Below are 16,617 nucleotides of genomic sequence, written 5' to 3' on the forward strand. Positions count from 1 at the left end.
GGAGGGTGGTGAAGCACTGGAATGGGTTACCTAGGGAGGTGGTGGAATCTCCATCCTTAGAGGTTTTTAAGGCCTGGGTTGACAAAGCCCTGGCTGGGATGTTTTAGTTGGGGTTGATCCTGCTTTGAGCAGGAGATTGGACTAGATGACCTCCTGAGGTCTTTTCCAACCCTAATCTTGTCTGATTCTAAAAACTCTACTTTGAATTTAACATAGTTTAAGATAGGCCCCAGTTGCATATTTTTATTTTTCTTGTATCCATTGCTGACTTTTATGCCTCAATACTTGTGTTCACTTAAAATCTCTCTCTTTGTAGTTAATAAATTTGTTTTATTGTTTTGTCTAATCCAGAGTGTTTACGTTGAAGTGTTTGGGGAAGCTCCATTTGAGGTGACAAAATCTGTGCACATTATTTCCACTGATGAACTAACAGACCTATATAAATCTGTATTGTCCCCCAGAGGGCTGGGCAGTACAGGACATATACCTCTGGGGGGAATTCTGGGACTGAAAGTTGGGGTCACCCTGCAGTATAACCAGGCTGGTAAAAGCCAACGTGTGGCTGGCTGCAGCACACAGAGACCAAGCTGGGAATGACTTGCATGCTGGAGGCTGTTTGTGAGCAGTCTGAGACAAACAACTGGGATAAACAACTTACATTCCACCTTACGTGTTTTATGACATTTGTTTGTTACCTCCCCTTGTACCTTGTTCCTGATATCCCAGACAAAACATCCCTATTCATTTTTTTGTTACACTCCGGTCTAGTACAAGATAAGATGGTTTATCTGTACAGACGCCCCCCCCCCCCCGACTTACGCAATCGTTCTGTTCCGGAAAGCTTTGCGTAACTCAAATTTTGCGTAAGTCAGAAACGTATACCCATACTTTACGCAAAAATTTCCGCAACTCGAAAATCCTGTTTCTGGCTTATGGAACTTTTTCCTGTAAGTGCGAATTTGCGTAAGTCGGGTCTTGCGAAACCCGGGGAGCGTCTGTACTAGCCTTCTGGAATGTATTTAGGTAAATATTTAGAGCCTGCTAATGCCTGTGTTTTAGCAATGCTAGCAGCAACTTTGCCAAGTTCATGTACTGGGCAGTGAACTTGTGAGCATCTGCTTTAATGCATGGCCTGACTCTGGTCACAGCTTCTGATTCATGTCTCAGGTCTTGCACCAGACCCAGTGTTCCAGGCTCTTTCTCTACTACACCTGCAAGGTGCTGAGCTCTCTGTTTTGACACAGCGAAACATGTGTGTGAGTAGTCCCATGGGTTTCAGCAGGACTCCTGGCATGCTTACAATTAAATGTGCGTAAGTGATTTTCTGCCCCAAGGACAGAGTGCTGAGTACCTTGCAGGATCAAGTCCCCAGAACTCAGGCTAAGGTGTCAGAGGGACCCTCAGAGTTGGAAGGGCTCTGTTTACTACACTCACTGAATATCTCACCGGTCTGAGACGGTGGAATGATCTTCCCCAAGAACCAGGGACCATCACAAACCTCATCCACCTCCCACTCCAAGGGCAAGGTGTAGTTCGTTGTCTTTGCCATCTCTGACATAAACATAGAACAACATGAGTATTAAAAACCAAACAAAAAAAACCAACCAGGAAACCCCTGCTAATACAAGACACTCCCTCCACTGCACATGCTTTTTCCCCCAGGGAAGGGATGAGAGAACAAACAACACGTGACAGATGTTAGTCATGTTGCTTAATGTACTACGGGAAAATGCTCAGATACTGCAGTGATCAGACCAGTATAAGAACCTATATAGAATAGATATGTCAACAAAGGGAAGAAATACTAATGAATGAGATGAGTCAGCCTTTCTCGCTGTAAAAGTCCTGACCTGACTGCCACCCCCAGCTCTGCTGGTGTACCGCATTCTTGGCCTGCACAGCTCACTGCTACTCCAATCCTGCAAATGTCACCACGATACTAATCCACCTCACTTTTAGACCTGCAGTTCCCCCTGTTATCCCAGCTCTGATTTTCTTCCATGAGCAGAGACTGAGAACTATGCCCAAGTGTGTGATAATGTTATGATTTAGAGGAGAGAGTCTGTTAAATAATTTTGTATTTTTTTTTAAAATAGCATGATCACCATCATCATAATCCTGGTAGCAGTGATTGTGCTGATCATCGGCTTTGGTGTTTCAGGTATGTGATTACTTGGATTACTTCCTTACTTCCTGGCAGCATTTTTTTCCCAATCTGTGCGTAGTTCTGTTATATCTTAGTTGGCGTTTTGGAAGCACATGCCACTGGGCAATTATCCTGCTGAAGGATGGACTCCCCGGCCCCCCGGCCCTGTGAGTTTGCTTCAACTGAAATTTTAGGCTTCTTGTTAATCTCAGAATATTTCAGTACTGGGATGAATCTGTGATAACTTTTTAAACTGAGTCTGGGGTCCTGCATTCTAATCCTAGCTCAGATCCTAGTATGCTTTTTAGTATCTGTCATAGAATCATAGAATAGTAGAGCTGGAAGAGACCTCAGGAGGTCATCTAGTCCAATCCCCTGCTCAAAGCAGGACCAACACCAACTAAATCAACCCAGCCAGGGCTTTGTCAAGCCAGCCCTTAAAAACCTCTAAGGATGGAGATTCCATCACCTCCCTAGGTAACCCACTCCAGTGCTTCACCATCCTCCTAGTGAAATAGTGTTTCCTAATATCCAACCTAGACCTCCCCCACTGCAACTTGAGACCATTGCTTCTTGTTCTGTCATCTGCCACATTGAGAACAGCCGAGCTCCATCCTTTTTGGAACCCCCCTTCAGGTAATTGAAGGCTGCTATCAAATCCCCCATCACTCTTCTCTTCTGCAGACTAAATAACACCAGTTCCCTCAGCCTCTCCTCGTAAGTCATGTGCTCCAGCCCTCTAATGTTTTTTGTTGCCCTCCGCCGGACTCTCTCCAATTTGTCCACATCCCTTCTGTAGTGGAGGGACCAAAACTGGACGCAATACTGGAAGCAGTGCCGAATAGAGGAAATAATTACTCCCCTCAATCTGCTGGCAATGCTCCTACTAATACAGCCCAAAATGTTGTTGGCCTTCTTGGCAACAAGGGCACTCTGCTGACTCATATCCAGCTTCTCATCCTCTGTTATCCCCAGGTCCTTTTCTGCAGAAGTCCTTTTCTGTCAAGTCACTTTGTTATGTCAGTTTTCCCCCTCTGTGGAAAGAAACAGTATGTGATCACGTAGTTAGAGACTGTCATAATGCGTACGCACAAGAGGGAAGAATTAAGGTTCCACAGGCCACTTTATTTCTGTCATTTCCTGCCTTCTGAGGGTTTCACTTTGGAATCTTAATAGCATTCTTTTAATGTAGTTTGTTTTGTATATAAGTTCCTAGGGTTTTAAAAAGGAAGAAACAAACTCTATTTATAAGCAATTATCATGACCACCTCTTACACATTATTATGAAGATTTGCACTCCTAACTTTCAACACTGCAGCACATTTGCAACTTGCGCTAACTGGGCAGCTCTTCTAGCTGGCAGCAGGCACAGGCTGCTATACTCTATGGGCCAGCTGCTACAGGATGCATAATACATTATAACAGTGGGTTACATATGCAAGGAAAATCCATTCTACAGTCAGCATAGCCAAGTACATAGAAGCAGTGTGGCTAAATAGACCTACCAAATTAGAGTGCTAGGTTCTGTTCCTAGTTCTGCTCTAATATCTCAGGGGTGTGTGAAGCCTTGTTTCATAATGTGCATTGTGAAAGACATGGTGAGTGGATGAAGTGAAACTTAATCTTATGATGTTTTGGCTCCTGGTCCAGTGCACCTTCCCCATGACCAGTGAGATCTGGTGGTGTGGGATGGAAGAGGGATAGAAGGATCCATTTTGTCTATGATTCTATTCGGCTTTTTATACAGCCCTCAGTACTGTAGTACTGTCTAAAAGTGCATAAGGTGAGATGACTAGCCATCTGTCATGTGTGACTGTTCTTTCTCTCTTCCTCTTCCCACGGAGTCTGTGTGTGCTTTATGCTTTACTTTGTTTCCAATAATATAATATGTACACTTTGCTATGTGTACTCAAGACAGCAGGTTGAAGCAATGCCCCTGGGAGTGGAAGGGGGTGAGTTTTTTGTGATGCTTCTTGGGTGAGTTTGTTACAGTTTTGGATCAGCCTCTGAGAAAGCTCTACAAAGATGAGCTCTAGCAGTGTGTGGACAATTCCATTGTGCCTGAGGAACGGAGTTGTCAACCAGCATCCTCATTGCAGAGCTCTAGGCAATCTTTTAGGTATCCTTGTACCAAACTGTTGAGGACTGAGGCCTTGAACTTGACTTGCTGTTCTGTAGGAAGCCAGTGTAAAGAGCAAGGGCAGGTTTGATATCCTTACGGTAGTTAGTGTTGCTGAGTAAACATGCTGCTGCATTCTAATCTAATTGGAGTTTCCTGGCAGCTGAGGGCTTCCTGACAAGCTATATGGCATTGCCATAGTCCAGATAGGAGAAGACAAAGGCATTTATTATGAGGCCAGGTCATCATCCACCAGGATGGACACAGTCTCCTGACTAGCTGTAGATGATAGAACATGTTACTTGCAGTTGTTGATAGAACAGGTTGTTTGTCTGTGTCCCATTCAGAGGTCCAGTTCTGTACAACCATAGGAAAGAACTAAGGGGAATCAGGAGGAAGAATTGTGTTTACAATTAATACAATTAAAATTGGGAGGCCAGATAGCCAGCCAGGATGGCCCTAAGCAAATGTCTATCTCCACTCTGACAGCACATTTGATCCCATCCCTTTTTCAAAAGTGTTATGAATATTATTGATTGTGTCATTTGGTATGTATATACTATCCATTATATAAACCCCTTTTAAATTGTCTTTGTTCACTTGCATTTATTCTTTCCCCATTTAATGCCCTTTAGTTGATTTTTTTCTCTTATTTCTGCTCCATATGTTATCTTTTCTTCCATCTTTTTCAGTCTATTTTCCTCTCCATATAACTGTTCTCTATTTCCTTCTCTTCCCTTCCTATTCTATGTTCTCTTCTTCCAAATTTCCCATCTCTCTGTTCTCTCCCACTATCAATTCTTTCTTTAACTTCTTTCTATGTGTATGTACAGCACCTAGCACAATGTGATCTCATTTGGGGGCCCTAGAAGCTAATGTAGTACAAATGAAAATAATAATAAAGGAAATAGAGGGGCTTAACTGCCTGACAGTGCTTGTGGTCTGTTACCTTATGTACTTGCCTCGTTAGTCATTGGCTAACATATTCCTCCTTTTTAAATTCAGTCTCCTTCCTTCTCTTATTTCTTTCATCTGGATACAGGATGACCCAACCTGACAGGTTGCCTTGGGTGTGAACCAAAGAGAATAGGAGAGTTCTGTTCTAGAAGGGAAAGACCCTGAGTTAGGGATTCACTGGGCTGCCAGGCCATCAATAGGCAAGGGAGATTCAGCCCTGCTTCTGAGCATAATGGGAAATAATCTCATTAAAAACCTCCTGCTGTCTCCCTAGGGTACTTTTGAGAGAGCCTATAGAGGAGTAATTGCACAGAAAGAGGATCTGGCTCAGGCAAGGAGTTTATTCCCAAGGTGATCTGCTAATACAAAAGCTGGAGACTCTGTGGAGATCTGTTCCTCTGTACTGGAGGCCAGTAGCCTGAAGAAGGCAAATGCTGATTTGCTAGATCCCACTACTGGTGGAATGTATGTTGGCCTTTTTATTTTTCTCTTGAATGTTACATCTCTGTAGAATGAGGAGTTTGCTGTTTGCAGTATCTTTTGTAAATACCTACACCTGTGGGAGGAATATAAAGAGACCCAGAGCAACAAAAGCTTTTATCAAAGCCATTTATATCTGAACTTTTGAAAAAAGAGGCAGTGAGAAAAATCCCCTAGAAAGGGAATCAAGCTAGTAGAGAACATGCTTTTATAACCTTTATAGAAACGACTTTCTCTTGTCCTTTTGGGAGGAACTGCTTTTCAGAGTGGGAAGGTACATTGTATAAACACCCCAAAATGCTTTGTAAAAAGTCTTTTTATGAAACACAACTCAAGAACCAGACTCCAGTAGCACTAACCACACCAGGATCTGCAGTAGCCAGCTGCTAGTGCCCTTCTGAGGTGGTTAAAGGCATTCTGCCTCTGCCTTTGCCATTCACATTGTAGCAAGAGCCTGGTAATGCCCAGGGTGTTCTGGCTTGCTGCTGTCCTTTACACATCACGTTGTCATGGCACTGGCACTGAACGTTTGCTCTTTCATTGCAGGGAGACGCTCCATTAGTGTCACCACACTAACCTCCGCTGGGAATATCGGGGAAGATGGCATCTTGGGCTGCACTTTTGAACCTGGCATCAAGCTCAGCAACATAGAGATTCGGTGGGCTAAAACTGGGGTCTCTGGGATGGTGCATGAGTTTAAAGGTGGCAAGGACCAACTAAATGACCAGGATGAAGTGTTCAAGGGCCGGACAGCGATATTCGCAGAGCAGGTGATTGGTGGGAATGCCTCCTTGATGCTGAGAGATGTGCAGCTCTCCGACGCTGGTGCTTACAGGTGCTCTGTCACTACATCCAAAGGGAATGGAGAAGCAGGGCTGGAATATAAGACCGGAGGTGAGGAAAACCTAGTGAGAGAGCCAAAAAACCAAACCCAACCCAGAAGGAGTTGTTTCCGGAATTCTGTTACTTGTGACAGGCCCGGCTAACGCAGATAGGCACCATGCAAACTGAGCAGCACGGCTCTGCTCATACACCAGAATCCTCACATTTAGCATCCTCTTCTATTCCAGTCTAGGGTCCCCCCCGAGCTCCGCCAACTCATTTCTGTCCAAACATGCAGCACCACCTTCTCTAACAGTCCTTGGACATTGTACACCTCTGTCAAGTCCCTCAGTCCTGACCTACAGCCCTACTGCTAATTCCCGTGCTGGGGCCACTCCACCACTACAGGTCTGCCAGTGCTCCTCAGTCCTAACCTGCATCAGCCACTGCTATTCCATTCCTGAGCCTCCTGCCACAAATCACTCTGTGATGTGGGCAAACACCCTCAAGCAATCAAAGACAGTGTGCTAAATCCCGTGAATTTGCAATGGTACCTGTAGGGCAATAAAATGAATCCAGGATTCTGGAGATAGATGGCAAGTCACACTACAGCCAACTCTGGAATTCAGCTTCCAGAGCTATGTGAGCTTCCATTTAAACATACGTGGGACCTCCCTGCATGAGAGTTTTTGATGAGCCCTTTGGAACTACAAGGGTAAATCTAGGCATATCTCCCAAATGTACCAGTCCTTTTCTGTGCTTCCTTCTGTCTCAACTGTTCCTGAGACTTGCTGCATCTTCCCTGTGGTTCTCTAGAAAAACATTTGAGTAAGGAGAAACGTGGGAGTAGCTAAGTAATTCACTGTGGGGAATCTGAGGTTTGTCTCTTGCTTCAGAAACTGGCAGGTGTTTGAGAACTGGGAGTTGACAGGTTACTCTGCTCCTAGTGGAAGCAATGCTGCCTGTCATGTGAGACTAGTGAAAGAGTTGCTTTCTTTTAACACTGCACAAGGAGCTTTATTAGGCCTTGTCTACCCTGTGATTTTTGCATGACACCTCCTGCAGATTCTCCCATGTCAAGGGTATTCTCAAAAAGGGAGTTACAACCAGGGCCGGCTCTGGCTTTTTTGCAACCCTAGGCAAAAAAGCCACCCGCCGCGCCCCCCCCGCCACGCCCCCCCCGCCACGTCCCCCCCCCCAGTGCGGAAGGGGAGGGCGCCAAGCCCTAGGCCGGAGCACCGGGGGGAGGGTGGTGAGCCCGGCCGGGGCTCTCCGCTCTCCCCGGCGGCCAGAGCGCTGGGGGGAGGGCGCCGAGCCCGGCCACAGGCCCGCAATCCCCGACCGGCCGGAGCGCCGGGGGAGGGCGGTGAGCCCAGTCGCGGCCCCGCTCTCGGGCCGGAGCGCCCCGCCACGCCGCCCCCCTCCAGGCGCCGCCTCCCTCCAGGCGCCGTCCATGCTTGGTGGGCTGGTGCCTGGAGCTGGCCCTGGTTACAACCAGTTTCCTCTCCCTTTGTGCTACTCAGGGACAGGGCCGGCTCCAGGCACCAGTGGAGGAAGCACGTGCCTGGAGCGGCACATACTAAGGGGTGGCATTCCATCCATTCTTGGGGCGGCACAGTCCGAGCGGCTTTTTTCTTTTTTTTTTTGTTTGCTTGGGGTGGCAAAAATGGTAGAGCCGGCCCTGCTCAGGGCAGATCAGGACAGAGAATCTGGCCTTCTGGCCTTAATTAGTCCTTCTCTGTGCTAACTGTTCAAATTCACAGGGCTTTGCTTTACTTTGTAGATCTGTAAAATCATACTAAGTTACAGTACTTGGAGCAAACTTCTTGTAGAGAAAATATTTCTTTCATCGGTGACATTCTTGCATTCCGCTGGGTATTCCTGACTCATAGACTCATAGATTTTAAGGTCAGAAGGGACCATTATGATCATCTAGTCTGACCTTCCGCATGATGCAGGCCACAAAAGCTGACCCACCCACTCCTGGAATAATCCTCTCCCTTGACTCAGCTGTTGAAGTCCCCAAATCATGATTTAAAGACTTCAAGTCGCAGAGAATCCTCCAGCAAGCGACCCCTTATCAGACATATCAGAATGAGTTTGTGCAGCAGTTTGCTGTCCCCTTTGTGCTCCCACTCAACTATATTATAGATCTCTAATGGATGATTTCACCCACTGTGATCTGTCCACACTTCCCCTTGCTTCCAGGAAAATTTGAAAGCATTGCAGCAACCTCCTTCCATTCTCTGCCAGAATGAGACATCTAGAATTATCCGTGGCCAGAAGTGTATTGCTATAGGTCAAAGGATAAGAGGCTAGGGAAAGTAAACAAGAGAAATGAATGTAGAAGAGTTTACTTGGAGCTTCCAAAGAAATTCAGGGACTTCCCCTCCCTTTCCATGTCTTTGCTCTGGGAAATAAAATTATTTTTAAATGCCCCATTTAGAAACATAATTTAACTTTTCCTCCATTGACTGTTTTTGCTTTTCTTGGTTGCGCAGCTGACTACATAAAGGGCCTGATTCTAACTTCAGACATGCACATTATTTATAGGATCAAACCATCTACCTGGTAGTGATGTCATAGGAATCCAGGTGGCTCTTGTGTAATAATAATTAGATTTTATTAATTATTGAGTGACTGCATTTTCTTTCCATAGCTCAGATCATAACTAGAGCAGAGTGAACTACTTCTAGCAAAGAATTTATTGTCACACCCGTAGCCCTTTTCTGTTTGCCAGTTTCCCACAAACTTTGATCTTTGCTAATTTGTTCATTATTCAAAAACAATAAGAAAAATATTTATTCTAACATTAGTGCTAATGGGTTGGTCATATCATGGCTATTATTCCAGATGTTTACGAGTGGATCCTTGTGATTGTTCACCTAGTGATACTATAGTTTCTGCTCCATGATTGGAGGCCTAAAACTTTTTTAAAAATAGGCTTTAAATTATTAAAACATTATCATGTTGAAGATGGTCATGCAGATTCTTCCAGGGCGAGCCTTTGCACTATCAAATATTCACATGAGTGTTTGTGACACTTTTTACTTTGTATGAAAATTTTAGTTACATTCATCCAAATCTTTGACACAGGCTGGTTGTGTTTAATCCAGCCACGTTTGCAGAAAGTGAATTAGCATGGTTGTGAATAGCATTGCAGCTAATCTGCAGGTTTAATCATACAAAAGTTCACAGTATTCACCTAGCAGTAGTTATAACTAGCTTTCCATTACTAGTTTGATAGGCTTGTTTGTTTGTTTTTAACCTTCCTCAGAAAACACACTTTCTAGCTAGAATTTCTTATGGGTGCTCTCCTGCTAGAGGAGACTTTTTCAGAGCTATTTCAAGCTAACCAGACACAATATTTTTGAAGACATGGCACTAGCATAATTGTATTTTCAAAATAAAAAAATCAGGGACACTGTGGTGACATTTTTAGGGTCACAAAATAGTTATAGAAAAGGCAAAAATGCACTTTACAAATGCGTGTTGGTGTTGCTATTGCCAGCTTGTGACTAAACAGTAGCACAAACATAATTCTTGGAGTGGAGAATATTTGTTCAGTACTTTAGTATTCTGAATTAGTTTATGGTGAAACACTACATTCACTTTGAGCAAAATAACAGCTTTGAGAGAGTCTACACTCATTTGACTTTTCTCTGCACTCCAGATACTGTTCATCACTTTGAACATGTATTCCACTTGACTTTGTTCCTGGTAACACACAGCAATGAAAAAACCCAGGACAGACTATGATTGGCATGGTAAATCTGGTATATATGTCTATTTTACATAAGACCACGCATTCAAAAGAGCTCAACACTCTCAATTACGGCTAAATTTTCAATTGTGGGTGCTGAGAGCTTCTGAAAATTCTGCCATAATAATCAAATCTATCGCTACTATAAATGAGCACAATGCCACTGAAGTCAATAGTATTTCACCTGCTTATATCATCTTTGAATTTGTTTTATGAGCTTATTTCACTAAAGAGTTATATGGATTGTACGTCACTGGATGTAGTTACCATGAGTCAGTACATGCACATGGCATCCATACATGTTTAATGTGCTTGCTGTTACACCCACACTAGTGCTGCCCTCAGCCATATGAGTGGCAATGTCTTCTGGGCATGCATGCCAGAGTTCCCAGACCCCAGCCACATTGCAGTGCTTTGAGGATGATTGTGAATGACCTTTGGGGACACCCTCATGAACAGCCAGGGGAATTGTGAGCGGAGAGGTCAAACTCTTGCAGCTTTCACAATTTGAGGACCCTTCCCCCACAACCACCCATCACTGTTGGGGGGGGGGGGTCCCCAATTCCTTGTGGTCTGGTGCTCCATGATAATCATGGGTCCAGAAGTCACCAACTTTTAAAAAAGTTCCAGCCCAACCACATGGGCCCCAGTTGCAGACCAACTTGTTTAGAGACTAATCTGCAAATGCTCTTTCTGGAGCATGGAGGCTGCACAACCCCAAAAGCTGTCACCTCCGGTATAGCAGGGGTGGCAGCATTACCAGCTGATAGCCCGACAATGGGGGACTGAGTAAGAAGAATGGGCCTGTCATAATTAGTTGAGTGAATGGCTGGATGGGCTTCTGGTGGGTGAAGTGCACGCAGGCAAGCAATATTATTAGACCAGGCCCAAGGGCACAGAATAGTGGGATTACATTGTTCTTCAGACCTAGACTGGGCAGCAGTGGTTCTGAACTCTCACTTAAGGAAGGACACTTTTCTGGAACTCTTTTGAAGAGCTCACACTGGCCCCGAAGCACCAGAGTATCAGGATGAGAGCCTTGTTGTCTGTGTAGAAGCTTGTGGCAATTGGCCTGGAGGAACTGGCTACCTCTGATTGGTGCAGGTCACTTGATAACCAGTTTGGGGTCAATAAATCCTCTGTGGATTCTGCAGTGGTGGAAATTTGTGATGCTATAAATCAGTGGTCCCCAAACTTTTTACCTTGCAACCCCTCCTTACCCCTGTCTGCACCCCCAGGAGCAGGCCCATGGTTCCAGGAAGGGGGGATGCAGACAGGGGTAAGGGGGTCAAAGCTGGGGCCACAGCTGGGGGCAGAGGAGGGAATGGACACTCAACCAGGCCCCTCAGTGTGGGGCTGGCAGCCACAGCCAGGAGCGGATCCCCAGGTGCGTGGCTGGCAGCTGCGGCCAGGAGCAGAGCTGGGTGGCGCTCTGTCCCTGCCCCCTGTGGGGCTGGTCCTGGCCCCAACCGAACATTACTCTGAACATTACTCAGTGCCCCCAGATTAAAGACCTCTGCTGTAAATGATATGCTGCAGGAATGCGTGGTGAGGGTGGCCAAAGTAGTTCTACAAGCACATTTGCCCATTTTTCTTGAATATATTTTCTCTCCCCTGTTGTTATGTGAAAGATTCTCAGAAGAGGGGAAAGTGGCCAGTTGACTAAAGGGGAAACAGTGACCCTGACTCTACACTTCAATCAAGTGCCAACTGGAAAACTAAGAAAAATATTTTCCCCTCTAATCTTTTGGGTACAATAATCATAGAAGTTCCTTGTCACAACAGTAAATAAAGCGTTCTGAAAGAAGTGCTTGGATGGCATTTTTAAAAGTGCCTGAGGTAAGAACACAGGGGAATTGGTGCTCCTAACTCATGTAAGCACCTCTGAAACTCCCACTTTTTTTTTTTTTAAGTTGACTATCTCTTTAATTGTTGTATGGAGTGTTGTAGCCCTGTTTTTCCTAGGATATGAGAGAGACAAGGTGGATGAGAACTTTTATTGGGCCCACTTCTGTTGGTGAGAGAGACAAGCTTTTTAGCTTATACAGAGCTCTTCTTCAGGTCTGGGAAAGGTCCTCCCAGTGTCATATACAAAATGTTACCCTCACAGCTCCCTCAGGCTGCAGCAATTTGTACACTTACTGCTTCCACAGTGGAGGTTACAAGCCTTGTGAACCTCCACAGAGAGCCCATTGCTGTCAGGGGCTAAGCACTTAGCTCCCACTGATTTCAGGGGGTGCTCAGTATCTCAGAGGGGATGCCTGGTTTCTCACAGGATCAGGTCCATATGTGGTAAGGTTCAGGGTTACTAGCACTGCAGGTGCCTGAGTGGAACTTGTTAACTATGTCTGGGACTGAATGTAGAATTTCTTATACCTGAGCAACTTGGTTCATCAAGCTAACTGCCTGGAATTCTGCCTGCCGTGGAAGGATGAAGACTGGTACTTGAATCTCTGGTTTCAGGGTAAGTAGGTACAGTGCTTGTATGTTACAGTGATAGTCACTCTAGAAATAAGATACAGAAGACAGGCACAGCAGGTATTTTATACCTGATGCCTAGAGGTTCCAGTTTTGTTCACCTGTCTTCTCTTTTAACTGATTCTACAGCCTTCAGCTCTCCAGAGATGCATGTGGATTACAACAGCAGCATGGACACCCTGCGGTGTGAGGCTCCCCGGTGGTTCCCTCAACCTGTCGTGATTTGGACCTCACACAATAACACAAGGGACAACTTATCTGAGGTCTCCAACACCAGCTTCAAGCTGAACTCTGAGAATGTGACTATGAATGTGGTATCTGTTCTGCACAACATTACAGCTAATACCACCTATACTTGTGTAATCAAGAATGACATTGCCAAAGCTACAGGAGACATCAAAGTGACAGGTACCGTACATTCCAGCACCACTTAAAGGCATTAGACGTGCAATGAAGATGTGTTAACTACTGAGTGTGGGCTCACATGTTGTGGAATTTGGAGTTAGCTACAGAGCCTTCCCAGTTGCTGGTTCTAATCCAGACCTCAGTTGGGGTCGGCTGGATGGCTCAGGGGGACTATGGGACCTTTCACCTCCCTGTTGCTTGTTCTAAATCTGGTCCTAGTGTAGGGCTTGTCTACACATACAGTGCTGCAACTGCGCAGTTGCACCGCTGAAGCACTTTAGTGAAGTTGCTACTATGCAGATGAGAGAGCTTCTTCCATCGGCGTAGTTAATCCACCTCCGTGATTACGGTGGTAGCTACGTTGATGGGAGAAGCTCTCTTGTCAGCATAGTGCTGTCTACACCAGGGTTAGGTCGGTGTAACTGCATCACCTGGGGAGACGGGGGGTTTCACACCTCTGAGTGATGTTGTCATACTGATGTAAGTTTGTGGTGTAGACCTGGTTTTAGTCAAAGAGAAATTTATCCAAGCATACTTGAAAATATTCTCACTGAGTAATAAAGTCCACAGATCCACTATGATGAGTCTTCAGCCTGCATGTAATTTGAGGGTAGAACTGGACCTGTCAGGCACTGACACTAGGGGAATGTACTAACAGTTGAGAATGTCCATAGCTGGGATCATTCCGTTTGACGGTCTCTCATTAGAGACCGTGTTCACTATAGCTTGACAAGTCAAACTCTCTCCCCTGCTGCAGAGCACGGGAATAGAGCTGATAGTGAAAACATTTTGAAATTTGAAACTGTTTGATGAGCTCTCCATGGGGATACTTTCGTCTAACAAAAAAGCAACTTTATCTGGCTGACTGCAGTTGTTCCGTTTGTTTCAAAAGTGGATTGCATCTTTTGAACCTTGTTGTTTTGAAGAAAGGAAATTTTCAGATAAACTCAGACAAATTTTCCTACTCTTCACCATGCTGAGGTCCACAGAACTGTCATAATGGGAATTTCACAGCAGTGTGCCTCCAGGGTGGGAAGCAGGATCATTCTTTACCTATGGACATTAAAGAAAGGAAACTCTGGATGCTCAACTTCCCCGTGGTGGGAACAAATACATGAATAAGATAATTGTGCCCTTCGTTCTGGCAGTCTTTTTTCTTCCTTTACAGATTCCAGCATCAAGAAGACAGTTCATTTGCAGCTATTGCCCATGAACATGGCATCAGCCTCCTTATCCCCTCTTGCCTTTTACTGGATACTTCTGCCTCTCCTGTACCTGATGGCTTTGTAGTGCTTGATCTCCATAAAGAAATGTGAAGAGAAGTTGGAACTGGAGGTAAGATTGGAAGAAGTGCAGAGGACACATCAGTGTGTGGAGACTGTCATTACTGAGCCTTATTAAAGCAACAGGTTGGATCCTAGACCTCTGTGGTTATGGTAATAGATCTTTTTGCTGGCTGAATCCTCCTCCTCCCCCCCCCCCCCGCTGCCTTCTGCTTTTGAAGCTAGCATTACAGATGTGTCCTTTCCTGGGTTCCCTCATTCCCCCACAGTCCTCCCCACTTTCTCTGATTCTTTCCCTATGTTCTCTCCCTTCTTCCCAAATGCTCATTCTTCCACTCAACCCTTTCTGCCACACATCCTTCCCTGCAGGGTCAGAGGCTTAACAGTGCAGCAGGGGATAGCAACAGGTAATCAACTAAAACAAAAAGCCCTTGGTCTCTCCCTACAGGACAGACACCACAGCTGTGCTGAGTCTGAAAAAACTGAAGTTTTTATTTTCCCCATTGGACTCAGAACTGTCATTATGGCCACCTCCAGGCCTGGGGGTATAGAGGGGAACCGACTAGCAGCAGCGTCAGATTAGTGTGGGCTTTGCTGCTGTTACTGGGTGGGTTGGTTGGTTGGTTCGTTCGTTCACGGACCTGGGTTTAAAAAAAAAAATCAGGTGTGATGGGATGTTAATTTATTTTTCTTGTATCTGAAAGATGAAGAATTCCACAAGGATACCAGGCAAGATTAAGTGGGAAGGAAGACGTCCTAACCAGAGGAATGGGATACATTTTCTTCCTTAGATAACATAGTGATCAAAACTTTGGTATTATCTATCTATGAAGGCTCTATCCATGATCACACAGCTGGAAAAAGGATTTGCCACATTGGATCAGATCATTGTTGCCTTGAGTTCAGCATATTATAATATGCAAATTGTGTATTTTTTCTTAAAATTACCTATAACATTTGATTACCCAGGCCTCACTAATCTATCAGAATTCTCTGAATGTGTCAATAAAACAGTGGATGAAAAAGAACTGGTTGACAATTTATTTGAACTTTGTCAAAGGCTTTTTAAAAGTCCCATACTAAAGAAGCTATATAGTTATGATGTGAGAAGCTGGCTAAGAGAGAAAACAAAGGCTGGGAACAAATGAATTTTCATCATGGCAAAGGGTGAATGGTGGGGTGCTATATTAGGATTTTGGTTGTTTAATATATATATTAATTTGGAAAATAGAGTGAGTTGTGAAGTAGCAATATTTTCAGATGACCCAAACTCTATTTAGGTTGCCAATACCAATAAGAACCAAGGGACCTAACGAAGCTGAGTGAGTAGGCAACATGCTGGCAGATAAAATTCAGGGTTGACAAATGGAAAGTAATGCATATTGGAGGTAATAATTGCCAATTCAGGGAAAAGGCCTGAGCATCACTGCAGACATCTCAATGAAAATCTCTGCTGAATGTGCAGAAGTGAACAAAATGTTAACATATAGAAAGGATGAGAAGGCAAATAATATGGAGAACATTATAATGCTATTATAAAAGTCATCTAGGATATTGTGTTGGGTTCTGGTCAGCCAATTCCAAAAAAGATGTAGGAGAAGTAAAGGGGGTTCACAGATGAAAACTGGTCAGGAACATTTTGACAACACACTTTTCCATCGGAAAATGCTGATTTATTGAAACAAACTTTTTGCAGAAATATCAGTTTTGATTAAACTTTGGTTGGAAGGTTTCTCAGATCCAGGGTGTGATTTCTGATCAAAAGCAGAGCATACCACACCAGAATAGCCTGGTGGTTAAGGGACACACCTTGGTTGTAGGAATCAGGCACAGCCAGGACTTGAACTTAGGGCTCCTACATCCCAGATCCACAAATGCTTTTATTGGTCATACAATTATTCAGGTATCATAACATCTCTCTAGTTTTAGGCTTTCTGACTGCCTTGGAGAGTGAATTGCAGATGCTGGCTATATGCTGCAGCCAGTAGCATTTTGAATTTTCTCCCTAACTTTACTAGTCAGTTTTATTGTGTGGACTTTTTTGTGTGTGGTTTTTATGTTTCTATATAACCCTTGAAAAGAGTCGTTCTTCTAAGATGATCCCTAAGTGGGTCTTTTTGCATTTTGTGGGCAGTGCTAATGTTAGCTTGAGGAGGGGTAAGAG

At 44.6% G+C, this 16,617-nt stretch overlaps 1 protein-coding gene across 1 annotated transcript in view; it reads left to right on the top strand.

Annotated features, from left to right (window-relative positions):
- Nucleotides 1-15,466, top strand: part of VTCN1 (V-set domain containing T cell activation inhibitor 1) — a 41,987-nt gene extending 26,521 nt beyond the window's left edge. The window contains exons 2-6 of the mRNA XM_005292751.4: nt 2,097-2,161; nt 6,249-6,596; nt 12,895-13,173; nt 14,339-14,505; nt 15,158-15,466. Of these exons, the coding sequence (XP_005292808.3) occupies nt 2,097-2,161; nt 6,249-6,596; nt 12,895-13,173; nt 14,339-14,460 (814 nt within the window). The 3' untranslated portion in view covers nt 14,461-14,505; nt 15,158-15,466. The remainder of the gene's footprint in view (nt 1-2,096; nt 2,162-6,248; nt 6,597-12,894; nt 13,174-14,338; nt 14,506-15,157) is intronic.
- The last annotated feature ends 1,151 nt before the right edge of the window (nt 15,467-16,617 follow it).

The sequence above is a fragment of the Chrysemys picta genome, chromosome 1 (genome assembly GCF_011386835.1).
Source record: "Chrysemys picta bellii isolate R12L10 chromosome 1, ASM1138683v2, whole genome shotgun sequence".
NCBI lineage: Eukaryota > Metazoa > Chordata > Testudines > Emydidae > Chrysemys > Chrysemys picta.